At 42.1% G+C, this 27,892-nt stretch overlaps 1 protein-coding gene across 3 annotated transcripts; it reads left to right on the plus strand.

The window, feature by feature from the left end:
• Window positions 1–27,892, plus strand: LOC140723900 (ciliary rootlet coiled-coil protein 2-like). Of its 3 annotated transcripts, none has more exons than XR_012097997.1 (3): window positions 1–140; window positions 6,437–6,587; window positions 18,840–19,007. XR_012097997.1 is itself a non-coding variant. In XM_073038441.1 (3 exons), exons 1-3 carry the CDS (start codon window positions 96–98, stop codon window positions 27,045–27,047), a joined length of 258 nt encoding a protein of 85 aa, XP_072894542.1. In that variant the 5' UTR covers window positions 1–95; the 3' UTR covers window positions 27,048–27,892. The 3 variants fall into 3 exon arrangements, 2 of the variants coding, with proteins under 2 accessions (XP_072894542.1, XP_072894541.1); XM_073038441.1 differs by lacking the exon at window positions 18,840–19,007 and adding an exon at window positions 26,986–27,892; XM_073038440.1 differs by lacking the exon at window positions 18,840–19,007 and adding an exon at window positions 12,397–12,619.

Below are 27,892 nucleotides of genomic sequence, written 5' to 3' on the forward strand. Positions count from 1 at the left end.
GTGGTTTGCTGGCGGTGGGAAGGGTGCAAGGATCGACTGACTGAAGCTGAGCTGGCGAGTGGCCGCAGCGGGCTCCCGTGCAGCCGACAGTCCCCATGAGTTCGCCGGGGGTCGAGGTCAAGCTGGAGGCTGTGATCCAGGTAGGCGGCCAACTTCAGGGCAAAATTTAATCCGGTGGCCGGCTCGTTGCAAACGGCAAATGGCCAAAGCCTGCGATCCCAGCAAGTTCCATTTTCTGTATTGCATTGCGAGTAACTTGTGCATTTGTACAGTCCAGTGGCAAAATAGTCTTGCTCCCACACACCTTGAAAGCCCCCCTCAATGACGGGCTTCGTTTCTTGCCGATGGATGGTACTGGCCGTTGCTTGGATTTGCAAAGTATATATGAGAGATTGGACAAATGTGAACTGTTTTTTCTGGCGCTGTGGGGGCTGAGGGACCACCTGAATGAAAAGTTTATAAAATTTGGAGAGTCATGGATGGGGTAGAACATTTTTTCTCACTGTGGTAATATCAGATACTGATGCCACAGTTTTAAAACGAAAGGGAGAAAGCTAAAATATTTACGAAACAAGGTTTTTTTTTTACCAGTGGTAGGGTCCTAAAATGCGCTGTCATGAGAAGTGGTTTAAGCAGACGGGACAGCAATATTTAAGATGCACTTAGATAAGACAGGCAAATTTGCAAGGAATTGAAGGATATACAGACAAGAGAAAGTCTGCTGATGCTGGAAATCCAAGCAACACACACACAAAATGCTGGAGGAACTCAGCAGGCCGGGCAGCATCTGTGGGAAAAAGTACAGTCGACGCTTCGGCCCGAACCGGCGACTGTACATTTTTTCCATAGGTGCTGCCTGGCCTGCTGAGTTCCTCCAGCATTCTGTGTGTGTTGAAGGATAGATGGTAGTCTCTGTGCAGATCAATGGAGTTTGATTGTTATCAAGGTCTGCATAGACATTGTGAGTTGTAAGGCTTGCTGTTGGTAAAAGATCTACTGTTCAAAGAGGTTTACTGGCACACGGTGAAGACATTGGAAACTTCCACCTGTTTCTGAGATCCAGTGAAGGGTCCTGGACCTGAAATTGTTTTTCTTTCCACAGATACCACCTGATCACTGATTATTTCCAGCATTTTCTGCTTTTATTGTAGGTAACTACCCCACCATTGTCAATCTATCCCAGATGGCCTGCCTTTTGAAGATTTTCCATTGAACCTCACTTCCTGTTTCGAGATTGAAAGACAAAAATGCAAAGCCCTCGGATCTCCTCTCTTAAAATTGAATCATGATATTATTTTCCACATGGTTGCAGGCCATTCTGTCCATTGTCCCTGCTGTTACATAGAAACATAGACATCTCCAGCTCATTACAGGCCCATTGACCTACAATGTTGTACTGACCATGTAACTTACTCTAGAAACTGCCTAGAATTTCCCTAAGAGTCTCTTAAAATACCCTATTTTATCTACCTCTACCACCTTCGCTGGCAGTACATTCCACACACCTATCACTCTCCGCGTGCAGAACTTATCCCTGACATCCCCCTTGTACCTACTTCCAAGCACCTTAAAACTATGCCCTCTCGTGATAGCCATTTCAGCCCTGGGAAAAAAGCCTCTGACTATCACCATGATCAATGCCTCTCATCATCTTATACACCTCTATCAGGTCACCTCTCATCCTCCGTCGCTCCAAGGAGAAAAGGTCAAGTTCACTCAATCCATCCTCATCAGGCACATTCTCCAATCCAGACAACTTCCTTGTAAATATCCTCTGCATCCTCTCTGTAGTTCATGGGAGTAAGCTGTCCATCATCGGTAGTCCATCAGAATGACTGACTACACTTCACAAAGCTCATCAATGGGTGGTTGGGAGTTCCTGGGAAGGTGGAAATATGCAAATGCAAGCCCCTGTATTTGCTACTGCGGGTCGTCATAGAGGTCTACACAAAGATCATACCTTTGGTCCATTGGGTCTGTCCGGACTACCAGGCATCCAGTGACATTTATCCCACATTTATTCACTAACCTACCCATTTTACAGTCAGCATGTCCTTTGGGTATGGGAGGAAATTGGAGCACCCAGAGGAAACCCTTGCATCCCAGGGAGAATGTGCAAACACCAGTTCAGGATTGAGCCAAGGATGCTGGTGCTTTGAGGCAGTAGCTCAATCGGCTGTAACACAGCGTTACCCAAACATGGCACACAAACGGGACACCGATATCAGCGCACCTCACCCCTCAACATGATGCACTCTGACCAGGGAACAGTTTAAGTACTCCGGAAGACACGGGCTGTGTTTGACACACCAACATTGAAAATCTATCAGGCAGCATCATGTAAAATGAAGCAGAATTAACATTCAAGCAACCCACACAAAATGCTGGTGGAACACAGCAGGTCAGGCAGCATCTATAAGGAGAAGCACTGTCGACGTTTCGAGCCGAGACTCTTCGTCAGAATTAACATTGCCAGTCTTGGTCCATTTGCATTTTCTGACTTTCCATATGAAACACATCACACTTCTTGCATTGCTTTTAATTGCCCCAATGACAACTCATCTCCATGACAACACTGTCTTTGCCTTAACACATTCTCTTTGTTCTATTTGTCCCTTCTTTACTCACCTGGGAGTTGTGAGTTCCTGGGAAGGTGCAAATATGCAAATACAAGCCCCTGCATTTGCTACTGCGGGTCGTCATAGAGGTCTACACAAAGATCATACCTTTGGTTCATTGGGTCTGTCCAGACTGCCAGGCATCCAGTGACATTTATCCCACATTTATTCACTAACCTACCCATTTTACAATTTCTCTTTCCTGGTTTTGACCGAGTCTTCAATCTGAAGCATTAACTGTTTATCTCCCAGCTGCTGGGATAAAAGTACCATTACAAATTCACAGTTAACTCTAAACCTGGAGGCTAGTAGGTTGTGGAGAAGTCTATAGTGCATGTACCTGAATCTGTGACTGTAAGTGCCCTCTGGTAAAGATTAGAGTGACTGTGAGGATCAGTAACGTAATAACTCAATGATTACTCGTACAGTAATTACTTCAATGACATTCAGGTCCTGAATGAAATGGCTCGACTGGTCCCACTAATGTTCCTAGAGACCAAATTTAAAAACAAGAGTTACATCTAGCACTGAAAATTAACAAAACTGCCAATGCTGGAGATGTGAAATAAAAACAGAAAATGCAGTGGAGAGAAGGAGTTGAGATTTCATGGTCACAAGAGATTGTGCAGATGCTGGAAATCCAGAGCAGCACACAAAATACTGGATGAACTCAGCAGGCCAGGCAACGTCAATGGAAAGCAAACATCGGTCGACCTTTCAGGCCAAGATGCAAAACTTCAACTGATGTTTCATGGTAATCAGAAGTGGGAAAAATTTAGACGAGGCATGTTGGAAGTGGCAGAGAGAGGGAAGGAAAGGAGAGAATAAAAGGGATGTCTGATAGTGGGGAGACCAGTAGAAGATAAATGAAGGGTTCTGAAGGTTTGTCAATGGGAGATAATCCTAGGAATTGTATACCCATTGCAACTGTAGAAACATTGAAAACTGTATTGCGGTTGTGAAAATCAGAAATAAGGGAACACTGGGGAAATTCGTCAGGCAGTATCAATACAGGGAGAAAATGGTTTGATTTATCATGGTTCATAGCCTATAATCTTCCATCCAGGTTTGCTGGCCTATGATATGCTGATCAACGTTTCTCTGTTGACTACAGTACTGGAATGCCATGCCTGTGAAGATGTACAGCTCACCACAAGCCAATTATAGGAACCTGGGAATAGGAAGAGACCATTTCACCTATCAAGGCTGTTCAGTCATTCAGTGGCTGAGTTGTAATTTAACACATGGTACTCCTTTCCCCCTTCTTTAATATCTGTGCCTAGCGAAAATCCAGCAGCGAAATTTAAACTTACTGTTTCACTAATCCCAAATGCTGCCTGCAGAGGATTAAATATTTCCACCTTGCTATTTACGTAGAAGCGATTCTTAGCGATTTCAGTCCTGAAAGGTCTGTCCATAGTTTTTAAATGACACTCCTGAGGCCCAGTACAGTATACCCTGCTGCAGCTCACACTGGCCACAGAGGAGAACAGGCAGGTGGGTCCTAGCAAGGAAAGTCTCTATTTGGTCTATAATAGTTTTTACTGGAATAACCTCAGCAATCCCATTCCACCTTTCCTTGCTTTCCTGTACCCCTGCAATTATTCTCTCCCACACATGCCCTTTGAATCTTTTGAAGTTCAAATTCAAGAATGTTATCATGAGCATACGTAGCTTTTATTGCAGCACCAGCCACAACAGAGTATGGCACAAACATGGGAAATATAAATATAAACTGCTGTAAATTATATGTCACTTAAATATCACAATAAGTAAATATAACATAATGACATTAGTGCAAGCTGATTTCAAGGTAGAGTGATTTTTTTACCATTAACCTAACAAAGTGATAATTTACTGTAACCAATCAACCTTCCAGCATTAGATAGTGAAGTAGTAGTGAACCCAAATAGCCATACAGGGAGCGTGCATACTGCACATGGACTCTAGCAAAGGTTTGAATCGAACTTGGGTTTCTGTGGCTACGAGGTCGCAGCACTCACTGCTGCTACCTATATGAGACCATTCTCTCATGTAGTTAACAGTTCATTTTCTTCCTTCAAACTTGTTTTTATTATCCCTCTTAACATAAAACAAAATTCCACTTCTTGTCCTTGTCCAATCTCATTGCTAGGCGTTTATAATTAGTAGAAGAGTTGGGACGTCAGGTTGCAGCTGTATGAAACACTGGCCAGCCTACACTAAAGACACTATGTACAGTTCTGGTCACTGCACAACAAGAAGAAGGATATGGTAACATTAGAAAGAGTGTAGAAAAGATTCACATGGACCTTGCCTGGAATGGAAGAGTTTTTACTATTAGGAAAATATTGGATATGCTGGGGTTTATTCTTACTGGAATGTCTTTATACAAGTTTATAAAACTGAGGGGCATAGACAGAGTAAACAGAGTCTTTTTCATAGGGTGAATGACTCTGAAGCTAAAGGGTGTAGGTTTAAGTTGGGGGGGAGGAATGTAAAGGAGATTTGAGCAGCAGGTTTTTCACACAGAGGGTGGTGGGTATGTGGAATTTGTAGAGGTGTGTACAATTACAATATTTAAAAGAGATTTGGACAGATACTTGGATAGGAGAGGGGTAATGGAATATGGGCTAAATGCGGAATTAGTGTAGATTTGCATCACATTTGCCATGGGCAAGATGGCTGAAGGTCCTGTTCTGTGATGTACTACTCGATGACTCTAAGAATTAAACAAGTACTTGGGGATTATCACATCTAAGTTTTCCATAAAGACAAAACTAGTTGGTACGGTGTATATAAGGAACATTAATAAAATGTATAAAGTGTGGAATTGCAGACTTCCCACTTCTGCTGCAGTTACATGTTTGACCGCAGTGATAGAATCCCAAACTTCTCAGTTCTGCTTTTCTCTGAATAACGGGAATAAAGAATACCTTTAAATGAGGGAGAGTGGTTGCGGTAATTCCTGCTGTCTACTCTGCCAGTGATCCAGCTGAGGTGTGACCTTTGTACTGACCTTACTTCTTAATGGCTGAGAGGTGTGGTGATTCACTGGTATTAACAATAGAAACTGCAACCTTCCCCTTGATCTAACAGCAAGGTTTACATTCCCCGTCTCTCTGATCTGAGGAAATAGTAAATCAACTGTGTTCCCTTATTCTTGCCTGTATCTTGGAATCACAAGTTACACAAACATGATCTTAGGTCCATCAAGTCCATGTTAATTATCACCCACCCATCGACACAAATCGCTTTTTGTTAATCACCACATTCCAATTAACTTGCTTCGCCTCACAGATTCTACCATTCACCCAGGAGTGATTTGCAGTGACCAGTTGATCCATGTCATCTGGATATGGGAGGAAACCTGAGCACTCTGGGAAATCCAGGGAGTTTGTGCAAATCCCACCCATTACCTGAGGTCAGAATTGAACCCTGGCCACTGGAACTGTGAAGTAGCAGCTATACAAGCAGTCCACACCACAATAGTAGTTATGGTTTTCAATACTATATGTGCTGTGGGGAAAGGTTCACTGCTATCTACCTTTTCTATTGTCTAGTAATGTACACCTCTGTAAGCTTCCCTCTGCTGCCTCTGTTCCAAGAGAAATACTCCAAGCTTATCTACGCTGTCCATGTGACTGAAAAAAAGTTAAGTATGATATTCCTTCCTCTTACATTCACACATCCACTTTTCTTTCGTGAACAGCCAAGGCAATGACAACATGTTGGCAATGGGACCAGGTTGTCTACTCCGGAAAGCTTCAGTGATGGCTTTGGAGGTGTTTGCTCTGGACGTGCATGGCTCTCAGCTTACTATTCTGTTATTGTTTCAGAAACTCGAAGAGACTGTCCTGAATCCAGAGGTGCCCGAAGAGGACAAAAGTCTGACGGTGTGTGGTGAGGGGCAGGACTCTGTCCCAACTCCAGTCACTGCTCGAATCCGAGAGATTATTACCAAGAATCTATCCGAGGAAAGCATGGAAGGTTAGTGGGCACTGTTCTAACTAAGTCAAGTCATGTGGACAAGTACAGGGAGGTACTGATACAATGAAAAATTTGCTTGCAAGAACATCACAGACAACACACAGAGCAAAAAAAAGAGACACATCCATGGTGGTGCAGGAAGTGGTCTATAGTGTTCCATTTCTGAGGTAAGATTAGTTACCTCAGGCAGGTTGGTTTAGGAAAGTAGCTGTTCCTGAACCTGATGATGTGGGACTTCAGGCCTCTGTACTTCCTGCCTGTTGGTACCAGTGAGGAGAGGACATAACCTGGATGGTGGTGATACTTGATGATGGTTGTTGCCTTCTTAAGGACTTCCTTCTGGAGATGTTGTGAATGGCAGTGGTAGGGGAAGAACCATGCCTCCGATGGACCTCGTTGTGTCTACTACTCTGTAGTGTTGGTGGTCCGTCATTTCCGACGATGACATAACCTGCACAGGAGGAGTTTTATAGTGAAAAAGCCATTGCACTGGGGCAGTTCCACCGTCTTGGCCCAATGGTACGCAAAATCGTCATGGCTAGAGAATTCTTCAGCTGCAGTGGACAGGCATGATGCCTTGTGTGCCTTGTCATGCCCTTCACTCTCCACAAAGTGTTGCAGCACCGTCTTCTTGGCTGTTGGATCTTGTAGTTGATTTCACTGTTGGAACTAGCTTCACCTGCTGGGGTAGGCATATCCCTATCTCACGGGGGTTGGAGGTTCCAGGCTATCCTCACCTGGTTTAGCCTGCCTGTAGATGTGGTGTGCCAGGTTGTGGCTATTGTGAACAGTTACTTGGAGATACAGGTAAGAACTGGGTGTCAGGTGGGGACCGAAGGTGACCGAGCTGCCCCTGGAGTGGAAGATGTGTTATGCCTGTGCCACCCCCCCCTCCTTTTTGAGAATCGCAAGATCGCTATTAAGTCAGGGCAGGAGACCCAGGAAATGAGAGAGAGACGTTTGGAATATCCTGGCCCCAGCGATACAAAGCTACGGAACAGGTCATTGTCTTTTGCAGACGGGATTGTGTATTGAGTACTGTACTTCATGGAAAGCCCTCAGGCAACGTGGGCTGGTTGGGGGGATGGCATCATTCCACCCTGATTGACATCTGAGACCCTGTGAGTCAGGATAAAAGAGAGACTGGGGAACGGCCCTTGACACGCACCAGGAGAAACGCTAGTTCTGTGACAGCGTTTAATAGCAATAGCCGGTGGAGGGCCCACGTGTGTCCTTTCCCATTGCCCCGGGATTGAGGCCCTACCACGGAAGTCGGCTTAGCTAAGGAAGAGATCACCACCGACGCCATTTTGAAAGATCGACACCATAAAACAGAAAACCGGGCAAGTTCTAAAAACCTCGTCTCTCTCTCCAACCAAAAGCTGCAGCTTGAATGAACTTGAGTGACTTTTATATTTCCATCGGACAATACATTATCCCCTAGACAACGATAGAGCTATTTCTTATTGATTATTATTATACCCGCGCTTTTAGATTTAGTATCGACGACGTATATTATCTGTATGTTTGCATTGATATTATTTTTATGTATTTTATCAATAAATACAGTTAAAAATAGTACCATCAGACTTCAACGGACCTCTCTATTTTTGCTGGTAAGTGACCCAGTTACGGGGTACGTAACAGATGACAAACCTGCCACCGGAGATGCTACCTCTCCCTGGATACTCCATACACTCTACTCTGTAGTAGAAAGAAAGCATGTTACCAGTACGCAACAGGATAGTGGTAAATAGGTTACTGGGTTACTGTGGGATTGAACGTGACTGTCAGCGAACATTATCATAGAGTACTATTCTTCTCCTTCACTTGATGCACTCTGCTCTAACTGTGGGATATCCAGGTACAGCGTGCAGAAGGCATTGTGAGGACAAACAGGCAATTCGGAGTGAAGCTGAAGACAGAATCAGATGCATGATATTTGTGGCAGTGTTTGCCTGCCATTACTTCCTATAGGGTGAAACCTAACAGCATAAATGGGAGTGATTCCTCACTCCTTGATGAACCTTTACGCTTGCTTTGAATGGGAGAATAACACTAGATCTGTGTGAATCCCCATAGCATCTGGTGACACTGAGATCTCTGTCTTGGAGGGCAGTATCCAAAAGTTCTTCAAGAGGGTAAATCATTGCACACACAGCATCAGGTCCCGGTGGTGCACCTGGGCCAGTATGAAAATCTGTGCCGACCGCCTGGCAGGGGTGGTCATGGATATCTCCCAACTCTTGCTGCTGCAGTCGGAGGTTCCTGCCTGCTTCAAAAGGGCATCGATCATTCTGGTGCCAGAAAGGAAGGATGAATTGCCTCAATGATTATTGCCCGGTCTAGTACTCACATCTACCTTAATGAAGTCATTCGAGAGTTGGTTATGGCTAGAATTAACCCCTGCCTGAGCAAGGACCTGGACCCACTGTAATTCATCTACTGTCATAGTAATTCTACAGTGGATACAATCTCAGTGGTTCTTCACTCTGCTTTGGGCAGCAACAAGACTTACATAAGGCCACTGTTTATCAATTACAGCTGAGCTTTCAGCATCATAATTCCTTCAGCACCAATAACCAAGTGTCAAAACCTGGGCCTCTGTACCTCCCTTGCAACTGGATCCTGGACTTCCTTATTGAGAGATCACCATCAGTTTGGAAATGACATCTCACTGACATCAACACTGACTTAATGATGAGTGTTTGGCCCACAGTTCCACTTTCTCTACTCTCAAGACCTACACACAGCTTCATGTCTAATTTCAGTGATGACACCACTGTTGTTGGTAGAATCTCAAGTGGCAACAGGAGGCATAAAGATAGATCAGGTTGGTTCAGTGATACTCCAACAACAACCTCACACTCAACATCAGCAAGACTAAGGAATTGATTGTGAACTTCAGGAAAGGGAACTCAAGAGAACACACCAGTCCTCATTGAGGGTTCAGTGGTGAAAATGGTGAGCAGCTTCAAGTTCAAGGCATCAGCATTTCAGAGGATCTGACCTGGGCCCGACACAAAAAAGACATGGCAGCAGCTGTACCTCTTTGGGAGCTGGAAGATGTCACCAAAGACTCATAAAAATTTCTATAGCTGTAAGATGAGACTGTTCTGACTAGTTGCTTCACAGATTTGTATAAAGCCTCCAATGTATCTGCCTTTCCCATCATCTGGTAGTGAGCTCCACACATCTAAAAAAAAACTACCTCAGACATTCACCTACACTTTCATCCATTCACCTTAAATTATGCCCCCTTGTATTAGCCATTTGCGAGCTGGTGCTGATTCTCCACTTTACGTTTTTTTTTATCATCTTACACATCTCTATCAAGTCACCTCACAACTCTCCAGAGGTTGTTCAACCTTTCATCATTAGACATGCTGTCTAATCCATGCAGCATCCTGGCAAATCTCCACTCCCACTCCCTGAAGTTTCCATAACCTTCCTATAATGAGGTGACCAGAACCGAACACAATTCTCCAAGGGTGGTCTAACCAGAGTTTTATAAAACTGCAACACTACCTTGCAGTTCCTGAACTCAATTCCCCTGACTAATGTAGGCTAACACACCATATGCTTTCTTAACCTATTAACTTGCACAAAAACTTTGAGGGATCGATAGACCAGGGCCCCAAGATCCCTCTGTCCCTCCAAACTCCTAAGAATCCTTCCATTAACCTTGTATTCTGCCTTCAAGTTCAAGCTTCCGAAGTGTATCACTTCACAATTTTCCAGATTGAACTCCATCTGTCACTTCTCAGTTCAGCTCTCCACCCTACCTTGTCTTGTAACCTATGACAGTTTACCGCACCATCCACAACTCAATCAGCCTTCGCGTCATCTGCAAAGTTACCTGCACACCCTTCCACTTCCTCATCCAAGTCATTAATAACATTCAAAAGAGCAGCGGTCCCAGAAAAGTATGAAGCAGAATACCACTGTTCTCTACTAGATAATTTCAGGGACGTCAGGGTGGTTATAAAAGTGGTAGGGGATGGTATTGCTAATCAGAAATATTTCACAGCTGCAGAAAGTGAGGACATTGTGGAGGGATTGTCTTCCAGGTTGGTGTGAGTGGAAGTCAGAAATGGTAAGGGAGCAATCACTATATTGGGCGTATTCCATAGAAACGCCAATAGCAACAGAGATACCAAGGAGCAGACTGGGAACAGGTTTTGTAACAATGCAACTATAACAAGTTTGTTGTCATGAGTGACTTCAGCTTTAACAGGCATCTCTTTAGTGCAAAAGGTTTTGATAAGGTGGAATTTGTTAGGTGTGTCCTGAAAGGGTTCCTGACTCAATATGTCATTAAAGTAGAGGAAAGGCCACATTGGATTTGGTGCTAGACAATGAAGGTGTCAGATCTCTCAGTGGGTGAGTGTTTTGGAGACAGTGACCACAACTCTCTAACCTTTATCATAGCCTTGGAAAGGGATAAGATGGTACAGGAAAGTATTTAACTGGGAGAGGCGGAATTATAATGGTATTAGGCAGGTGCTGAGTGTAGTCAAGGAAATGTTCAACAGAAATGTGGAGGTCTTTTATGGAGTTCCTGCATGGAGATCTGGATAGATAAGTCCCATTGAGGCAGAGAAAAAATAGTTGGAACCACAGTTGACAGGAAGGAGCTTAAGAATAGAGGAATTTCTCGCAGGTCAGTGGCGGTTATTTAAAAAGGGAGCTTCGAGAGCGTTCGTCCATTGTATGTGGCCTATCAGCGGTGTGAACAGAGCTCTACCAAGAGGGATTTCTCACAGGTCAGTGGCGGTTACTTAAAAAGGGAGCTTCGAGAGCACTCATCCTTTGTATGTGGCCTATCAGCGGCTATAACCGGAGCAACATTCATGAGTTAGATAGCAGGGAAGGTTCAGGCATAAAAGGGAGGCTCTACCTAGCGGAGTGGTCATTGACGGAGTGGTCTGAGGCATAGTGGTAGGGCTTTGGCTCATTCAGGCTTCAGCGATAATGGGTCGAGGCGAGGTAAGTTAGAAACAGAAAGTATGTCTGTGAGGCCGGTGTTCTGTACTGGGTGTCAGATGTGGGAAGTCCGGGAGACTCCCAGCCTCCCAGACAGCCAGATCTGCACCGGGTGCGTCGAGCTGCAGCTCCTTAGGGACCGGGTTAGGGAACTGGAGATGCAGCTCAGTGACCTTCGTCTGGTCAGGGAAAGTGAGTCGGTAATAGAGAGGAGCTATAGGCAGGTAGTCACACCGGGGCCTCGGGAGACAGATAAGTGGGTCACAGTCAGTAGAGGGAAGGGCAAGAGTCAGATACTAGAGAGTACCCCAGTGGCTGCCCCCCTTAACATTAAGTACTCCTGTTTGAGTACTGTTCAAGTCAAATAAAAAGTTGCCTACAATGTAAGCTGGAAAGTTTCCTATCTCATCCAGGCATGCTTGGCCATGCTTAGGCGGCACGGCTGCTGCATGGCAGGACAGGTTGTAGTAATAATTATTGCATTCAGGACTGTAAGGATGGGATTTGCTATCACCAAACACAAATTTCTATAAAGGATTTTGATATTTGAGACAGATGCTTCCCAGAATAATTGACGCCAAGATTAAGAGAAGTATTTTTGTTGGTCCACAAATCAAACAGATCATCAATGACAGGCAATTTGAAGAATTTTTAGTGGGACTGGATAAAATCACATGGAAGGCATTCAAGAAAGCTGTTGAAAATTTTCTCAGCATCTACAGAACACCAAACTACATGCAGCTGGTTGAAAGCATGCTTCAAGCATATAAAACCATGAAATGCAACATGTCACTAAAGATTAATTTTCTCCATTCCCATTTAGGCTTCTTCCCTGCAAATCTTGGTGCTGTTAGTGACAAGCATGGTGAAAAGTTTCACCAGGACATTGCGGTCATGGAGAAAAGATCTCTCCATCAGTGCTGGCTGATTATTGTTGGACACTGAGGCGAGAGGCCTCAGACACTGATTACAAATGAAAATTGTTAACAAAATAATTTTAACTTAGTTGAACTATTGCAAAGCATCAGCACCATTATGCAATTAAACACATTATATTCAATAAATGTTAATTTGTTGTTTCTCCAAATTCCTACGTGATATAAGTATTCTGAAATTATATTTGTGTTCATCTTCAAGAAGTCTATCACAAACAAAAAAAATTCTGAGGAAACAACACTTTTGAAAAAATTTGTTGTCCAGTGATATCAAGCGTATGAGGAGTATTCCGGGTTGGATAATCCAGGGAGGGACGACCAAGTCTTCCTGAAAATACTGAACAAAGGCCTGTGTTCAGCCCACCAGGAATTTTTAGATTTAGGCAAAACAGTGGGTTGACCTACTCTGCAGTAGTTTTGTGGGCTAGTTAGATAGACCGAAGGAAGTGCAAGAGAGATCGGCTACGAGTGTGGCCATTTGGGACATGGTTGGAGGCACTGTCCAAAACAGAGGATATCACAGCAGACACATAATCTCTCACCCCACTGGCACCCAGTCTGACCAATCTGACTGTCGATCAGATCAAAGAGCTAGTAAAGGTGGCTCCTAGGTCAGAAAAAGATGTGGCGGCAGGCCCCACTGCCAGCGCTGGTGACCTGCGGATGTACACAACAGCATTGTTAGGGGGACGGCAATATGATATGTTAGTGGACACAGGGGCTTCAGTATCGATTATAGACCTACCCTTGCCAACAACTGAATAAGCCATTGATATTAGGGATGTAGGAGGGAAAGCAGTGAAAGTGAGTCACAAATACTGGAAATCGGGGGAGTGCAGCTCCCAGTGTATTTCTGGGTATGTCCAAGTATTGAGGGCACTATCCTTGGAATAGACATCCTAAGGGAAGCAGGAACTGTTATAGATTCGGGAAAGGGAGAAATAATATGGACAAGTCAGGGGCAGTGAATGTGTACAACCAACAGAATACACAACCTGGCTCGCATAGTCGCAGCTGCCCCGATCACCAGAGACTGGAGCCATGATGGTGTCTATGGGTTACTTTGTCAGCAGTTCCAGCAGCGTGGGCTACACACAAGCAAGATTGTGGTTCAGTAAAGATAAACCCAGTTAAAATAGAGGAGGCAACACCAGAGAATCTGCAGATGCTGGAAATAAATAAAAACACAAAATGCTGGATAGATCCCATAGATGCTGTCTGGCCTGCTGAGTTCTGCCAGCATTTTGTGTTTTTATTAGAGGAGGGTCTGTATAAACTCCGTAAGCAGTACTCTATAAAAACTGACACACTGACAGCTGTCCAGGGTATAGTGAAGGAACAGAAACACCAGGGGATACTCAGAGAGATTGCAGCCACTACTAACTCGTCTATATGGCTAGTAAAGCCCAGTGGAGCATATCCATTAACAGCAGGCTATACCGCCCTTAAGACCATGCCGAGATTGCATCCCATAGTAGCGGGCCCTGAAACAATCCTGAATGGCTTGTTTCCAGAACATAAAGTTTTTCCACGGTGCATTGGACTTCATCAACTGTGGGATTGTGTTTAAAAGCCGAGAGGTAATGTTACAGCTATATAGGACCCCACTTGGAGTGCTGTGCTCAAGTCTGGTCACCTCACTACAGGAAGTATGTGGAAACTATAGAACGTGTGCAGAGGAGGATTGGGGAGGATGGATGTTGCCTGGATTGGGGAGCATGCCTTATGACAATAGTTTGAGTGAACTTGGCCTGTTCTCCTTGGAGCGATGGAGGATGAGAGGTGACCTGATAGAGGTGTATAAGATGATGAGAGGTATTGATCGTGTGATAGTCAGAAGCTTTTTCCCAGGGCTGAAATGGCTATCACGAGAGGGCACAGTTTTAAGGTTTTTGGAAGTAGGTACAGAGGAGATGTCAGGAGTAACTGTTTTACCTAGAGTGGTGAGTGTGTGGAATGGGCTGCCGGCGATGGTGGATACGATAAGAGTTTTTTAAGAGACTCCTGGATAGGTACATGGAGCTTAGAAAAATAGAGGGCTATGGGTAACCCTAGGTAATTTCTAAAGTAACACATGTTTAGCACAGCATAGTGGGCTGAAGGGCCTGTATTGTGCTGTAGTTTTCTACGTTTCATTGTGACTAATATACTTCAGAGCTAGAAGGTGGTGTGGAGAAAGCCTCGGTGAGTAGCACTTAGAAAAACCGCAAGGCATTCTACACATATGTAATGAACAGGAGGATGGCTAGAGTGAGGATAGGATTAATGAGGGATAAAAAAGAAAATGTGCCTGGTGTTGGAGGAGCTAGGGTAAGTAGTTAATTTACTCACTGTTGAGAAGGATACTGACAAATGTGAGAACACCTTGAAAAAGGTTGATTTACTGGAACAAGTTGACATTAAGAAAGAGGATGAACTTTGGAAAAACACCAGGATAGGTTAGTCCCTGGAGCCAGACAGGATATAGTGCAGGCCACTGCAGGAAGTGAGGGAAGCGCTTGCTGTATCTTTGGTGATGATCTTTGGGTCCTCTGGCCACGAGAGTAGTATCAAAAGACTGAAAGATGGTAAATGTTATTCCTTTGCTAAATAAAGGTAATAGGAATAGCCCTGGGAATTATGGAGCAGTGAGTCTAACAGTGTTGTTACGGTTAAGAAAGAAGACAGCTATCAAGCCCAGCATCCATGGCATTGGGTTTGCCAGCTCGTCAGTCAACTCTCTGAACTTCTCGTGGGGAATCAGTGAATGTCTCACGATGATCCATTTGGCACTTGCCAACAACCAGATAGCAACCATCATCAGTGCTTATGCACCAACTCTGGACTTGCACGAGTATGAAAAAGAGGCCTTCTATGCTTGCCTAGATGCGACAGTGTCAAACATCCCCAAGGATGAGGTAATTCTTTTAGGGGTTGGGACTTCATGCTTTGGAAGAGTAGCGTAGGAAAGGAAGGAATTGGCAACTTCAACTTAATTGGAGTACTGCTTCTCTCCACATGTGCTGAGCACGATCTGATCACCAAAACTCTTTTGCATCAGAAAAACAAATTCAAGGCATTGTGGCAGCAGCCCCGATCTGGGCAGTGGCATCTCATTGACTGTGTCATTGTCCGAGTTAAGGATCGGCACGATGTGAATATCACAAAGGCCAGGAATGGCCCCGAAGACAGCTGGACAGATCATTGACTGATCCGCTCCAACAAGCGCCGGGCCGGATCAGGAAGACTGGGTGCAGGTTGAATCCAGGCAGCGGGGTCCAGGCCCCATTGCGTATCAAAGCGACTGAACCCTATGTTTGGATGATGATTTAGGCACTGGGCTGGATTGAAAAGGTCAGGGTGTCAGGGGCCGAGGTTCAGCTTGCTGCTCCATGATGTTTACTCGGCTCTGCACTGAACTAAGGGTTTGTGCACGGACTCTATTTGTGGACTTCAGTTCTGAATGCTATTTGCTTGCTTTTATTGTTTACAAGATTTATTTTTTCCCCCTGTGCATTGGGTGCTTGAAGATCTTTTTTCCAAAAATTGGTTTTTTTGAGTTTCTTTGTTCTGTGGCTGCCTGTAAAGAGGTGAATCTGAAGGTTGTATAATGTTTATATACTTCGATAATATATGTACTTTGAACTTTGTACTGTCCTTTTATATTTGACCTCCCAAAGTGCAACACATCACATTTCTCTGTATTAAACTCCATCTGCCACGTCTCTGCCCACACATGCTTTGATGACAAATCTACTTTGAACTTTTTGAACTTTGAATCGTGTCCATCAGACTCATGAAAAAGAGAAATGTTCATAAGAAGAGACCAGGCCAAGACTAAAACTCAAGAGCCTGGTTGACACTGCCACCCAAAAGCACCTTCAGGCCTCATTTGGGGAAAACCTCCAACAGGATTATCTGGAAGATATCGAAGAGCATTGGGGTCTGCTTAAGTCCACCACCTTTCATACCTGCAAAAACATCCTTATGGTACAAGTCCAGGAAACATCAGGAATGGTTTGATGATAATGACAGGGAGATAGAACAATTTATCTCCAAGAAACAGAAAGCCTTTTCTGCCTTGGCAGAATGACATTGGCAGCAGAGCCAAAAGAAGACTTTACTCCAGGGCCAAGCCAAATGTCCAGCACCGGGCGAAGGAGCTAAAAACTTCTTGGCGGAGTAAGCAAGCCCTGGAAATGTAGAAAATGGCAGATTCTGGTGACACAAGAGGCATTCATGGTGCTGCCAAGGCAAGGCAGTCTATGGACCAGCGGTGGGGGGAGTGGAGGGAGGTAGAGAGGGGTGGAGAGAGGGGAGGTGGAGGGAGGTTTGGATGAGGAGGTGGGGGGGGGGTTGGAGAGGGGGACAGTGGAGGTCCGAGGGTCCAGGGGGGAAGGGCTATAGGGACGGGGGACAGAGAGGACAGGGGAGAGAGGGGGGGATTAATCAGAATGAGGTTCAAAATTACTTAAGTGCCTGCGTGGGAGGTGGAGAGGGAGTTTTGGATTTGACAGAATTTTTTTTATTATTTAGCTTTTATTATTTAGACATACAGCATAGTAACAGGGTCTTCCGGCCTAACTACACCCATGTGACCAATTTCACCAATTGACGAGTATGTCTTCGTACCATCGAAGGAAACCCATACGGTCACAGTGAGAATGTACAAACGGCTTACAGGCAACAGCGGGAATCGTTATTGTTGACCCTTCTCTGCTGTTATTTTCTATTTTTCTTTTACCATCATGACATCCTGTGGTGGGTATTTCTCAGAGATAATGATCATACAAGGTGAAACGTCAGGCATCCCATATTTATCGTTGAAAAGATCAACTCTTCAAGGTGCTAGGTGTTACTACAATAATCTGGGCATTGAATGAAGTAAGTGTTGTGGGCAGATCAGTTCTCACCCAGAAACTGAAAGTGTCTTTTATGGTTTTCTCAAATGGAATCCTAGAAATCTCACCAATAGGTCAACTGCAACACAATGATTTAACAAGATCTTACGTTTCAACACTGAACGCTGGGACATACTGGGTTGACCTTAAAGAGCTGGCATGAATTTATCAGTGTGCTCCCTCCATGCAGACCCCTTATAAATCAATCGCCCAGTTTAAAGTGGGGAAAATTCAGTACAACTAGCTAACTGTAGGATAATGCACCAGCCATCTTGTTATTTTTGCTCTGCCTTCCTGAGCTACTGAACAAGAGAAGTTGTAAAAACTGCTGATGTGGGCAGTGGCCTGATCTGTTATAACAGCTAGTGGAATACTGTGATGTACCATTGAAACAAAGATACAAATTCCATTCACACTTCTATTCCCAAGTGCAAATTTCATTACCAAACACATCTTTAGCCTCAATGCCAATTCGAAACAAATCCATCGAAACAATTTGATTGCTATCCCAACCTTAATGCCAAGTTTACTTCAATCACTATCTCAGCCTAAACCTTAAATCCACCCTAACACCCGAATTCCAGACCCAAATGTATTTCTATGTGTCCAAACTCCAAATGGTTGGCCTGGTGGTGTAGTGGCATCAGCACCGGACTTCGAGGTGAGTGGTCCTGGGTTCGAATCTCGCCGGCTCCTGCACACTTTCCATCTGTACTGGGTTGAGTGTCGAGCTTGCAACTCGGCTTTGTGGAAAACACACAAAATGCTAAGGTAGCGGCAATGGTTGCTGCCTGATGTGCCACAAGGCACAAAGAGGACCAGCTAACTCCGAATGCCATAGCAGCCATTGCTTGAATCTTAGGGTTCCCATAAAATATAGGAGCAGAATTAGACCATTCGGCCCCTCAAGTCTCCTAAAATCCACCATGTAGCCATCCCAGCATCGACTCAAATCTAAAACAAATGTAATCTTATATTAACTAAACGGAACTTACCTTGCGAACCTGTCTCCGGTTTTTTGAGGTTCTGCATAAGTATTTGTTTTGTTTTGTTTAACTGAAATCATATCATCTTTTTCCAACTGTATAAAATCTGCAATTAAGAAGCAAATTAAATGAAATGCCAACTGAGTGAAAGAAATATAAAAACAAGGTTAACGTTACAACTGTTTAGAAAATCCCATGCACAATTTAGAACATGATATTCTCAATGTAATATTATCCATTACAATCACACCTATCGTGCATACTGATGACTTGGCATATAAAGGGATTGCCTATGTAGTAATGAGCCATGGAACACATTCAATGTGGGGCACCTATTCAGTCAGGATGTAATACAATCTATATATTGCTCTGAAAATATTGAGTTCTTGCTATGGATCATAAAGCTCTGTGCACCAGCTCCTTTGTCCTCTTAAACCCTATACTTTGAATATCTGTACCACACAGGTTGGTGTAGGGGAGTTTCCTGGAATCCCTGTGCTCTCACAACATTTCGATGGGACTAATGCTGGAACCTGCACCTTTTGTTGTGGATCTCAAGTACAATAACAATGTAACATGAGCAACCAAATGCAGCCTCGGGGTGCTCAGATCAACTGGCCAACATACAAATGTATATACATACAAATAAAAGAGAAAATATATATATATAGTGAGGTAGTGTTCTTGGGTTCAATATCCATTCAAAAACCTAATGGCAGAGGGGAAGAAGCTGTTCCTGAATCATTGAGTGTGCCTCTTCAGGCTCCTGTACCTCCTCCCTGAAGGTAGCAATGAGATATTTGTGAATGTCTTTGGTGACATACCAAATCTCCTCAAGCTCCTAATGAAATATAGTCACTGTTGTGCCTTCTTTGTAACTGCATCTATACGTTGGGCCCAGGATAGATCCTCAGAGATGTTGTCACCCAGGAACTTGAAAGTGCTCACTCTTTCCACCTCTAATGTCTTGATGAAGACCATGTGTTCCCTCGGCTTACCCTTTCCTGAGTCCACAATCAATTCTTTGGTGGGACTGATGCTGAGTGAAAGGTCGTTGCTGCGACACCACTCAACCAGCTGATCTACCTCACTCCTGTATGCCTTCTCATCATTTGAGATGCCGTCAGCAATAGCAGTGTCATCAGAAAATGGCACTTGAGCTGTGCCTAGCCACACAGTTACAAGTGTAAAGACAGCAGAGCAGTGGGCTAAGCACTCTTCCTTGACGGGTCATCTGTGTTGATTATCAGCAAGGTAGAGATATTAGTACCAATCCGCATAGACTGGGGTCTTCCAGTCAGGCCCAGGTTTTTGACTAGATCTGTGGAATGATTGTGTTTAACCAGCTAGTTAATGTTGAAGTGTAGACCACTTCTGAAAGAATTAGCTCTCTCTTTCAGCTAATATCACCTGGACCTAAACTCTCCAACCAATGGAAGTTTATTGTTTCCATTTATCCCATCAACTCCACTCATATTGCTAGCAGCACCAAAGGAGTCACTGGTTTTGTCCTCTGTAGGTTAGCACACCTTGAAACATGCACAGTTAAAAGGCATGCTTGAGGTCAGACACTGGTGCACCTGAGTGTTCACTGATTACCATCGAGCACAGTGACACAACACTGGCTTACTACAGCCAGGGTGAGGGAACAATTTCCATTTGGTCCTTCAGCCTTATACCCCGGAGGACTGGTGTGTGGATGGTGATCACCTGCATGAGATCACTGGTGGTTCAAAAGGTCAGTGCACATGACGCTTAAAAACTCACTTTACATTTACAATGTCATATTTTGATGCGTTTCTTGATTTACTTCTACATTTTAAATATTTATTTTGTAATTATTGAAATCCACCTGAATAGCTTTTAAATGTTTAACCATTATACAGAGTTAAAAATCCTTTGACAATGGCAATTAGTAGTGTGGATGAAGAGGTAAAGATCTAGGATCCAATGATTAAGCCTGGCTTGCTGCTCAGACCCCATCCATTTCATGGACCCCTGTTGTAGAGGATGAGCTTGAAGTGGCCACCATTTCTAGAAGATGGCTGTCCTGGTAGAGACCATGGCAGTGAGTCCAGGGAGAAGGCCTGCTTGATTTAGCCCAACACTTTGAAAACTTTTACTGTCATCCTCAAAAGTGACAGTAATCTCACCCTGCAAGTGGAATCCATGTATCATTCTGCAACGTTCACGCTGCACTCCTTCCAAAGCCCAGAAATTCTCACCGAACCCCAAGACTAATTAGGAGTTTGTTTAGATTTAAATTAATGATGGCCCCCTTTGTAAAAGTCCTGGAGTATGTAATATGTTTTAACATGTATATCCATGACATTTTACAGGACCATCTCTTTATGTTACCACTCTTTCTATTTTTTTAATTGATTTTTTAATGCATTTTCTCCAACACTACAAATAAAAAAAAACCCAAACCAAAATAAAAAATTAATACAGTGCAAAATAAACATACAATAATAATATAATACAAAAAAGATAATTGAGAAAGCACCCAAATTGAAGTCATGTAAAGTTAGTATCCTCCCCAAGTCCCACAACAAAAAAAAACTCCAGACCAACCACAACAAAATATAGCAGATATAAATCAGGACATTCAAACCCCCAAAACTGTAAATACACTTGAAAACAGAAGATAATAATGCCTACTACCAAAAAAAAAAGAAGAGCTGAAAGTAAGGGACTGAAAAAAAAACCTTAATTAAGAGGAAAGTTATGAAAGTACTCAATAAAAGGTCCCCAGACCTTATGAAACTTTATATCCGAATTAAGAATTGAATAATGAATTTTTTCAAGGTCTAAACAGGACATAATATCATTAAGCCATTGAGCATGCGTGGGCGGGGCAACATCTCTCCATCTAAGGAGGATTAGATGTCTAGCCAGGAGAGAAGCAAAAGATAATATTCGACACTTAGTCGAACTCAAACGTATATCTGTCTCACCCAAAAAACCAAACAGAGCAATTAAAGGGTTAGGTTCTAAGTGGTGATTCAGAATACAGGATAAAGTTATAAAAACATCTTTCCAAAATTACTCTAAACTAGGACAGGACCAGTACATATGAATAAGAGAAGCCTCGCCCCTTTTGCATTTATCACAAAGAGGACTAATATTAGGGTAAAATCGAGATAATTTAGATTTGGACATACGGGCTCTATGAACAATCTTAAACTGTAAAAGGAAATGGCGAGCACAAAGAGAGGTTGAATTAACCGATTTGAGAATCAAGTCCCAAATCTCATCAGATAAAGAGATATTTAAATCATGCTCCCAAGCCATTCTAATTTTATCGACAGGGGCACACCGTAAGAATGCTGATTTATCACAAATAAATGATATTAAACCTTTACCCAGTGGATTAATAGAAAGAAAGAAATCCATAACATTTTTCTCGGGCATTTCAGGGAAGTTAGGAATTAAAGGATTGATAAAGTGTCTAATTTGGAGATATCTAAAAAAATGGGCATTAGGCAGATTGAACTTAGCAGAGAGCTGTTGAAAGGATGCGAAGCGATTATCGATAAAAAGATCTTCAAAATGTCTACTGCCCTTCCTATACCAATCATAGAATGTTGAGTCATACATAGTAGGTAAAAAAAGATGATTATATAAGATAGGACTAGAAAGGGAAAACCCATAAAAACCATAAAATTTCCTAAACTGGGCCCATATTCGCAAAGTGTGTCTGACAAGAGGATTAACAATTAGTCTAGACAAACTACTAGGGAGTGCAGAGCTAAGAAGTGCAGAAATAGATAAATTTTTAGCGGAATTCAACTCCATTGCCACCCAATTAGGGCTCTCGGGTTGGCTATGAAAAAAAGACCAAAAGGCAGTGCAACGTATGTTAGCTGCCCAGTAATATAAACGAAAGTTAGGTAAGGCCATGCCACCCTCTTTTTTAGATTTTTGAAGATAAACTTTATTAATTCTAGAATGCTTATTCTTCCACAGATATGACAAAATAATAGAGTCTAAGGAATCAAAAAAGGTTTTAGGAATAAAAATTGGGATAGATTGAAATAAATATAAAAATTTAGGGAGAACATACATTTTAACAACATGAATACAACCTACCAAGGACATAGATAGAGGTGACCATTGTGACAGACTCTGTTTTGTAGTATATAAAAGATTAGCAAAATTTTCACAAAAAAGATCTTTAAACTTCCTTGTAACTGTAATCCCAAGGTAAGTAAATTGATTATGAACTACTTTAAAGGGGAGGTCACAAAATGCTAATACTTGTGCTTCTTTATTAATCGGGAAAAGTTCACTCTTATGTAAATTAAGTTTATAGCCAGAAAGCTGGCTAAATTGATCAAGAAGTGAAAACATTGGAGGTAAGGATGTGGACGGATTTGAAAGAAAAAGTAATAGATCATCAGCATAAAGAGAAACATTATGCTCAAAACCCCCCTCCAGATCCCGGTCAGTTCAGGACAGCTTCAGAATGTTATCGCCAGAGGTTCTATAGCCAAATCAAAGAGAAAGGGACTTAAAGGGCATCCTTGACGGGTGCCACGTTTGAGGTTAAATAGCTGAAAATTAGTCAAAACAGAGGCGGTAGGACACAGATAGAGCAATTTGATCCAAGAGATAAAACTTTGACCAAAGTCAAATTTTTTTAAAACTGCAAAGAGGTAGTTCCACTCTATACGATCAAAAGCTTTCTCCGCATCAAGAGAAATAACACATTCAGGAATCCCAGTTGAAGGTGAATATAAAATATTAAATAAACGCTGAATGTTAAAAAAAGGAAGACGGTTTTTAATAAAACCAGTTTGATCATCAGAAATAATAGAGGGAATAACAGTTTCTAATCTATGAGCCAAAACTTTGGCCAAGATTTTAACATCAACATTAAGCAAAGAAATCGGCCTTTACGAGGAGCACTCTGTGGGGTCTTTACCCTTTTTTAATAAAAGAATAACAGATGCCTCATTAAAAGAGGGTGGCAATTTACCATAATTAAACGAGTCAGATAGTACTGAGAGTAACTGAGGAGAAAGGAGTGAAGAGAACGATTTATAAAACTCTACGGGGAACCCATCAGGTCCAGGAGATTTTCCTGAAGACAATGCAGAAATTGCAAAAGATATTTCTTCTGATGATATAGGCTCATTCAGTTTTTCTTTAAAATCAGATGAAAGTGAAGGAATATTCAGATTATTTAAGAAAAGATCAACAGAAATATTCTCATTCAGAGATTCAGAGGAATAAAGCCAAGAGTAAAAATTTTTAAATACGTCATTGATTTCTAAGTGATCCGATGTAAAATCCCCATTCTCCTTCTGGATCTTTGTAATATGTTGTTTAGCTTTAGAACGCCTCAGCTGATTAACTAGAAATTTACCAGATTTGTCACCATGAATATAAAAGCGACTCTTACTTTCAAGAAGTTGGCGTTCAACAGGTTGAGTAGACAGAAGATCAAATTTAGTTTGAAGTTCTACACGCTTCTTGTATAATTCAGGATTATTACTTTGAGCATACAATTGATCTAATTCTTTAATCTGATTAATTAGGTCTAATCGATCTATACGGGACTTTCTATTAAGATTTGCTGTATAAGAGATTATTTGACCCCTCAAATATGCTTTCATGGCATCCCAGACATTCTGGGATGACATTTCAGATGATGTATTAGTGTTAAAATAAAAATTTATCTGATCCTTAATAAATTTTAGAAAGTTATCATCTGATAATAAAGTCGAATTAAAACGCCAGCGTTTATTCCTCTGAGGGAGACCAGGAAAGTTTAAAGACAAAGTAATTGGGGCATGGTCAGAAATCAGTATACTCTGATAATCACAGAATAGACAAATGAAATAAGTTGATTATCAAGTAAAAAATAGTCAATTCTAGTAAAGGTATGGTGAACATGTGAAAAAAAAGAATAAGCTCTCTCAGTAGGATGAAGAAAATGCCATATATCTGAGATACCATAATTAGAAAGAAAAGAGTGAATAGCTAAAGCAGACTTAGTCGGTGATCTAGTAACAGAGGACGATCGATCCAAATTAGGATCTAACCAACAATTAAAGTCGTCAACCATTATAAGAGAATATGAATTTAAATCTGGTAGTGAGGAGAAAAAACATTCAAAAAAATTAACTTCATCAAAATTGGGAGCATACAGGTTTGCTAGTACAACTTCAGTATTATATAATTTACCAGAAACAATAATAAAACGGCCATTTGTATCAGATATCTTATTATGGAGTTCAAAAGGAATATTTGAATTAATAAGGATAGAAACCGCACCCCCCCCCCAGCTTTGGCGGCAAAGGATGAATGAAAATGTTGACCCACCCACTTTGACAAAAGCCGAGAATTATCAAAACTACGAATATGAGTTTCCTGAAGGAAAGCAATGTCAGCTTTGAGTTGTTTAATATGAGAGAAGACCTTCCTTCTTTTAACAGGATGATTCAATCCCTTCACATTCCAGCTCACAAATTTAAGTGTATTAACCATTATCAATTGCTAGTGCATAGAAGGTAGTAGGCATATAAAAAAATCAAACAGTACAATAACAGTCTGGGAGCAAAAATGTAAACATAAATCAGTAGAATCAGGACACAGACATGTCCTGAATAACAAGGGAAAAACAAAAAAAACAGTGAGTAGTGTTGGAACTGGAGAACCCACCCCACCCTCACAACCCAAAACTAGATGGCTACCCAAAAAAGCAGCTAGCTCTACGAAAAATATTAACCCAAAAATGACTTCCAGTTCCGTATCGTTGACAAAGGTTCCGTATACACAATATAGCAAATAATAGCTAATTTATGCACTAGAGAGCAAAATTACAAATAGGAACAACTTCATCAGAAAAGGTATAAAACTTATATTAAAAAAATCAGAAAAAAAACTAACCTACCCGCGAGAAACTATGAAAAATTGAAAGAAAAAAAAATAAAAAGGGGGGAAGGGGGAAATTATAAATTTAAAGAGAGTACTTATCAGCCGTTTACAAAAAAAAAGCAAATCTTATACTATAAATCAACCAACAGGGAGGCCTTCAATAAAAAACTCCAAGCCTCCAAAACAAATTAAGATCAATTGTAGTTCTCTATAGATAACATTATACAGAAGTAAAATAAATTACACAGGTAAAATCTAAAAGTCCGCAGGGAAACATTAAATTTAAATCATCTATTTAGGAAAAACGCACCAAGTCCAGGGAGAGATTAACTAGAGCCCTTAGAATCTCAATAGTTAATGTCTGAATTATTCAATTAGAGTCTGAGTTTGGAAAAAAGAACTTTACTTCGAAAAGTACTTATCAGCCATTTTAGAAAGTCAGACCGGTTCCGAAGAAGTCAAGATGGCTGGAAGATTTCCAAAAAACAACTCAGCCTCCTTCACTGATTTAAACCACTTATTTTCTCCAGTAGTAAGCGTAATTCGAAGATCGGCTGGATTACGGAGAGAAGGTCTGAATCCACGATCAAAAAGCACTTTTATTACACCTTTAAGCTCAGCACGCATCTTCAGAACCTGGGGGGCATAATCTTCCACAAAACGAATATTCGTGTTTTGAAAAGCAAAAGTACCTCTGCAGCGTGCCTCCATAATCAAACGGTTTTTCACCTGGTATCGATGAAAGCATAAAATAATTGGCTGTGGATGGGAACCCAAAATTGCACGAGGAACATAAATCCTGTGAGCCCTTTCTAGCTCAGGTGGAGTCGGAAGAAATTCTTTCCCGAAAATCTCACAGAGAAAAGAAGAGAAAAATTCAACGGAAGAGCCCTTTTCGGTGGCCTCCGGCAAACCGAGAATTCGCAGATTGCAGCGTCTGCTCCGATTTTCGAGATCCACCATTTTGGAAGTAAGTTTACTGTTCTCCTCCGCTAGGTTGGAGCAGAAAGTTTCGAGATGTTGAACACAGTGTTCTAAATCTTCAGAGGTTAGGTCGATGCGAGATAAATGTTCAGCATGGTCATCCACTCTGGCATTAATCTGATCCAATTTTGATTCCAGCTGATTGATAGAAGTTCTCAATTCAGTCTTGATATCCGTTAAAGTATCTTGTCGATGTTGTTCCAAAATAGCGAGAATCTCAGCCGACAGAGCCGTGGAAGTTTCTTTTTTCTCGATTTTAGTACCTTTTGTAGCCATTATGAGATAGGTGTATTCGCAGGCAGATAAAAGAAAACTAATAAAATAACAAACTAAGGTTTAAAAAGGGAGACACATAGCGCAAAGATAGGAAATATAACGGAGCAAAAGTTTGAAGCGACTAAACAATCGCCATCTTACCAGAAGTCTTCACTCTTTCTATTTTATCATCATACAAAAAGTTCTCAATTCTATCCCCTTTAGGTCCAAAGTTGCTGATCTCAAATTTTCCTACATTACATTGGATTTACCACCATTTTCCTATTCAAAAAATAGGGATTTTTCACGTTACGTTGCTATTATCATACTTTACGTCCACAACATATCTGCAGCCCTTGAATTCAGAGAGTACCTCTGCTCCTAATCATTGTCCTAATAAATAATGTAGTCTAGATATTGTCCGAAAGAGGATCAAACCCAGTGGTTGGGCCTAACCTGATTATTGAATAACCTACTCTCTCCTTAGCATTATGGGGGCAGCCATTAGGACCATCACAGGGGCTGCTGAGCGAGCCTCCAGATGACTAACGATCAAGAGGTGTGACCCGTGGACCAACGCAGCTGGGACACAAGCCAGAGCCTGATCAACCCTGGCTGGGTGGCCTGGGTGAGAGTGTCTGACATCGAAGCATCCGAAACACCTGATGACCCCGGGTCACATCCCTCTTGTGTCCCAGCATACACCCTCGGATGTACCTCAGCATCAAAGCAGGCCTCAACTCCTCCTTTAGAATCAGCATCAGTACTCCAGGCCTGTGCCAATCCCAGCCCAGCACCTTCTATTATATGCATGGAGCACACCGATAAAGAAAGAATGCCTTCCTACCATACAAAGTACCTGCTTGTGTTTGAAGATCGGTGGTTGTAATGTTACATGATATAACAGAATATTTTATGTCTATAATTGAGAAATAAGACAATCAGTACAAGGAGTCCACACTACAGATTGTGTTGAATTTTGTTTAACTTCACCTCTATTCTTCTCTGAGTTGATATTATTTCCACATCCATAATCCATACCACTCAGCACTGTGGCTCCTTTTGATAGCAAACTCTACTCCACCAGCCTCCGGGTTGTTTCTCCTGAATTATTTACTAGATTATTACCATTTACTTAGAGCTATCAGCTTAATGGTCTCGAGTTTTAAACTCTCCCACATGCAGTAATTTTGTTACCTCTATCTTTTTCTACTTTTAACAGGCTGTATTGGGTAACATCATTCCTCTTTAGATTTACAGAAAAAGGCTGTAATTATTATACTCTTGAAGTTCTGGTAAATATCATTTACACCTTCTCCAGTGCCTTTATCGCCCCTCGTAATAAACTCAGGAGGTTCTGCAGATGCTGGAAATCTTGAGCAATACACACAAAA

The sequence above is a fragment of the Hemitrygon akajei genome, unplaced genomic scaffold, assembly GCF_048418815.1.
Source record: "Hemitrygon akajei unplaced genomic scaffold, sHemAka1.3 Scf000145, whole genome shotgun sequence".
NCBI lineage: Eukaryota > Metazoa > Chordata > Chondrichthyes > Myliobatiformes > Dasyatidae > Hemitrygon > Hemitrygon akajei.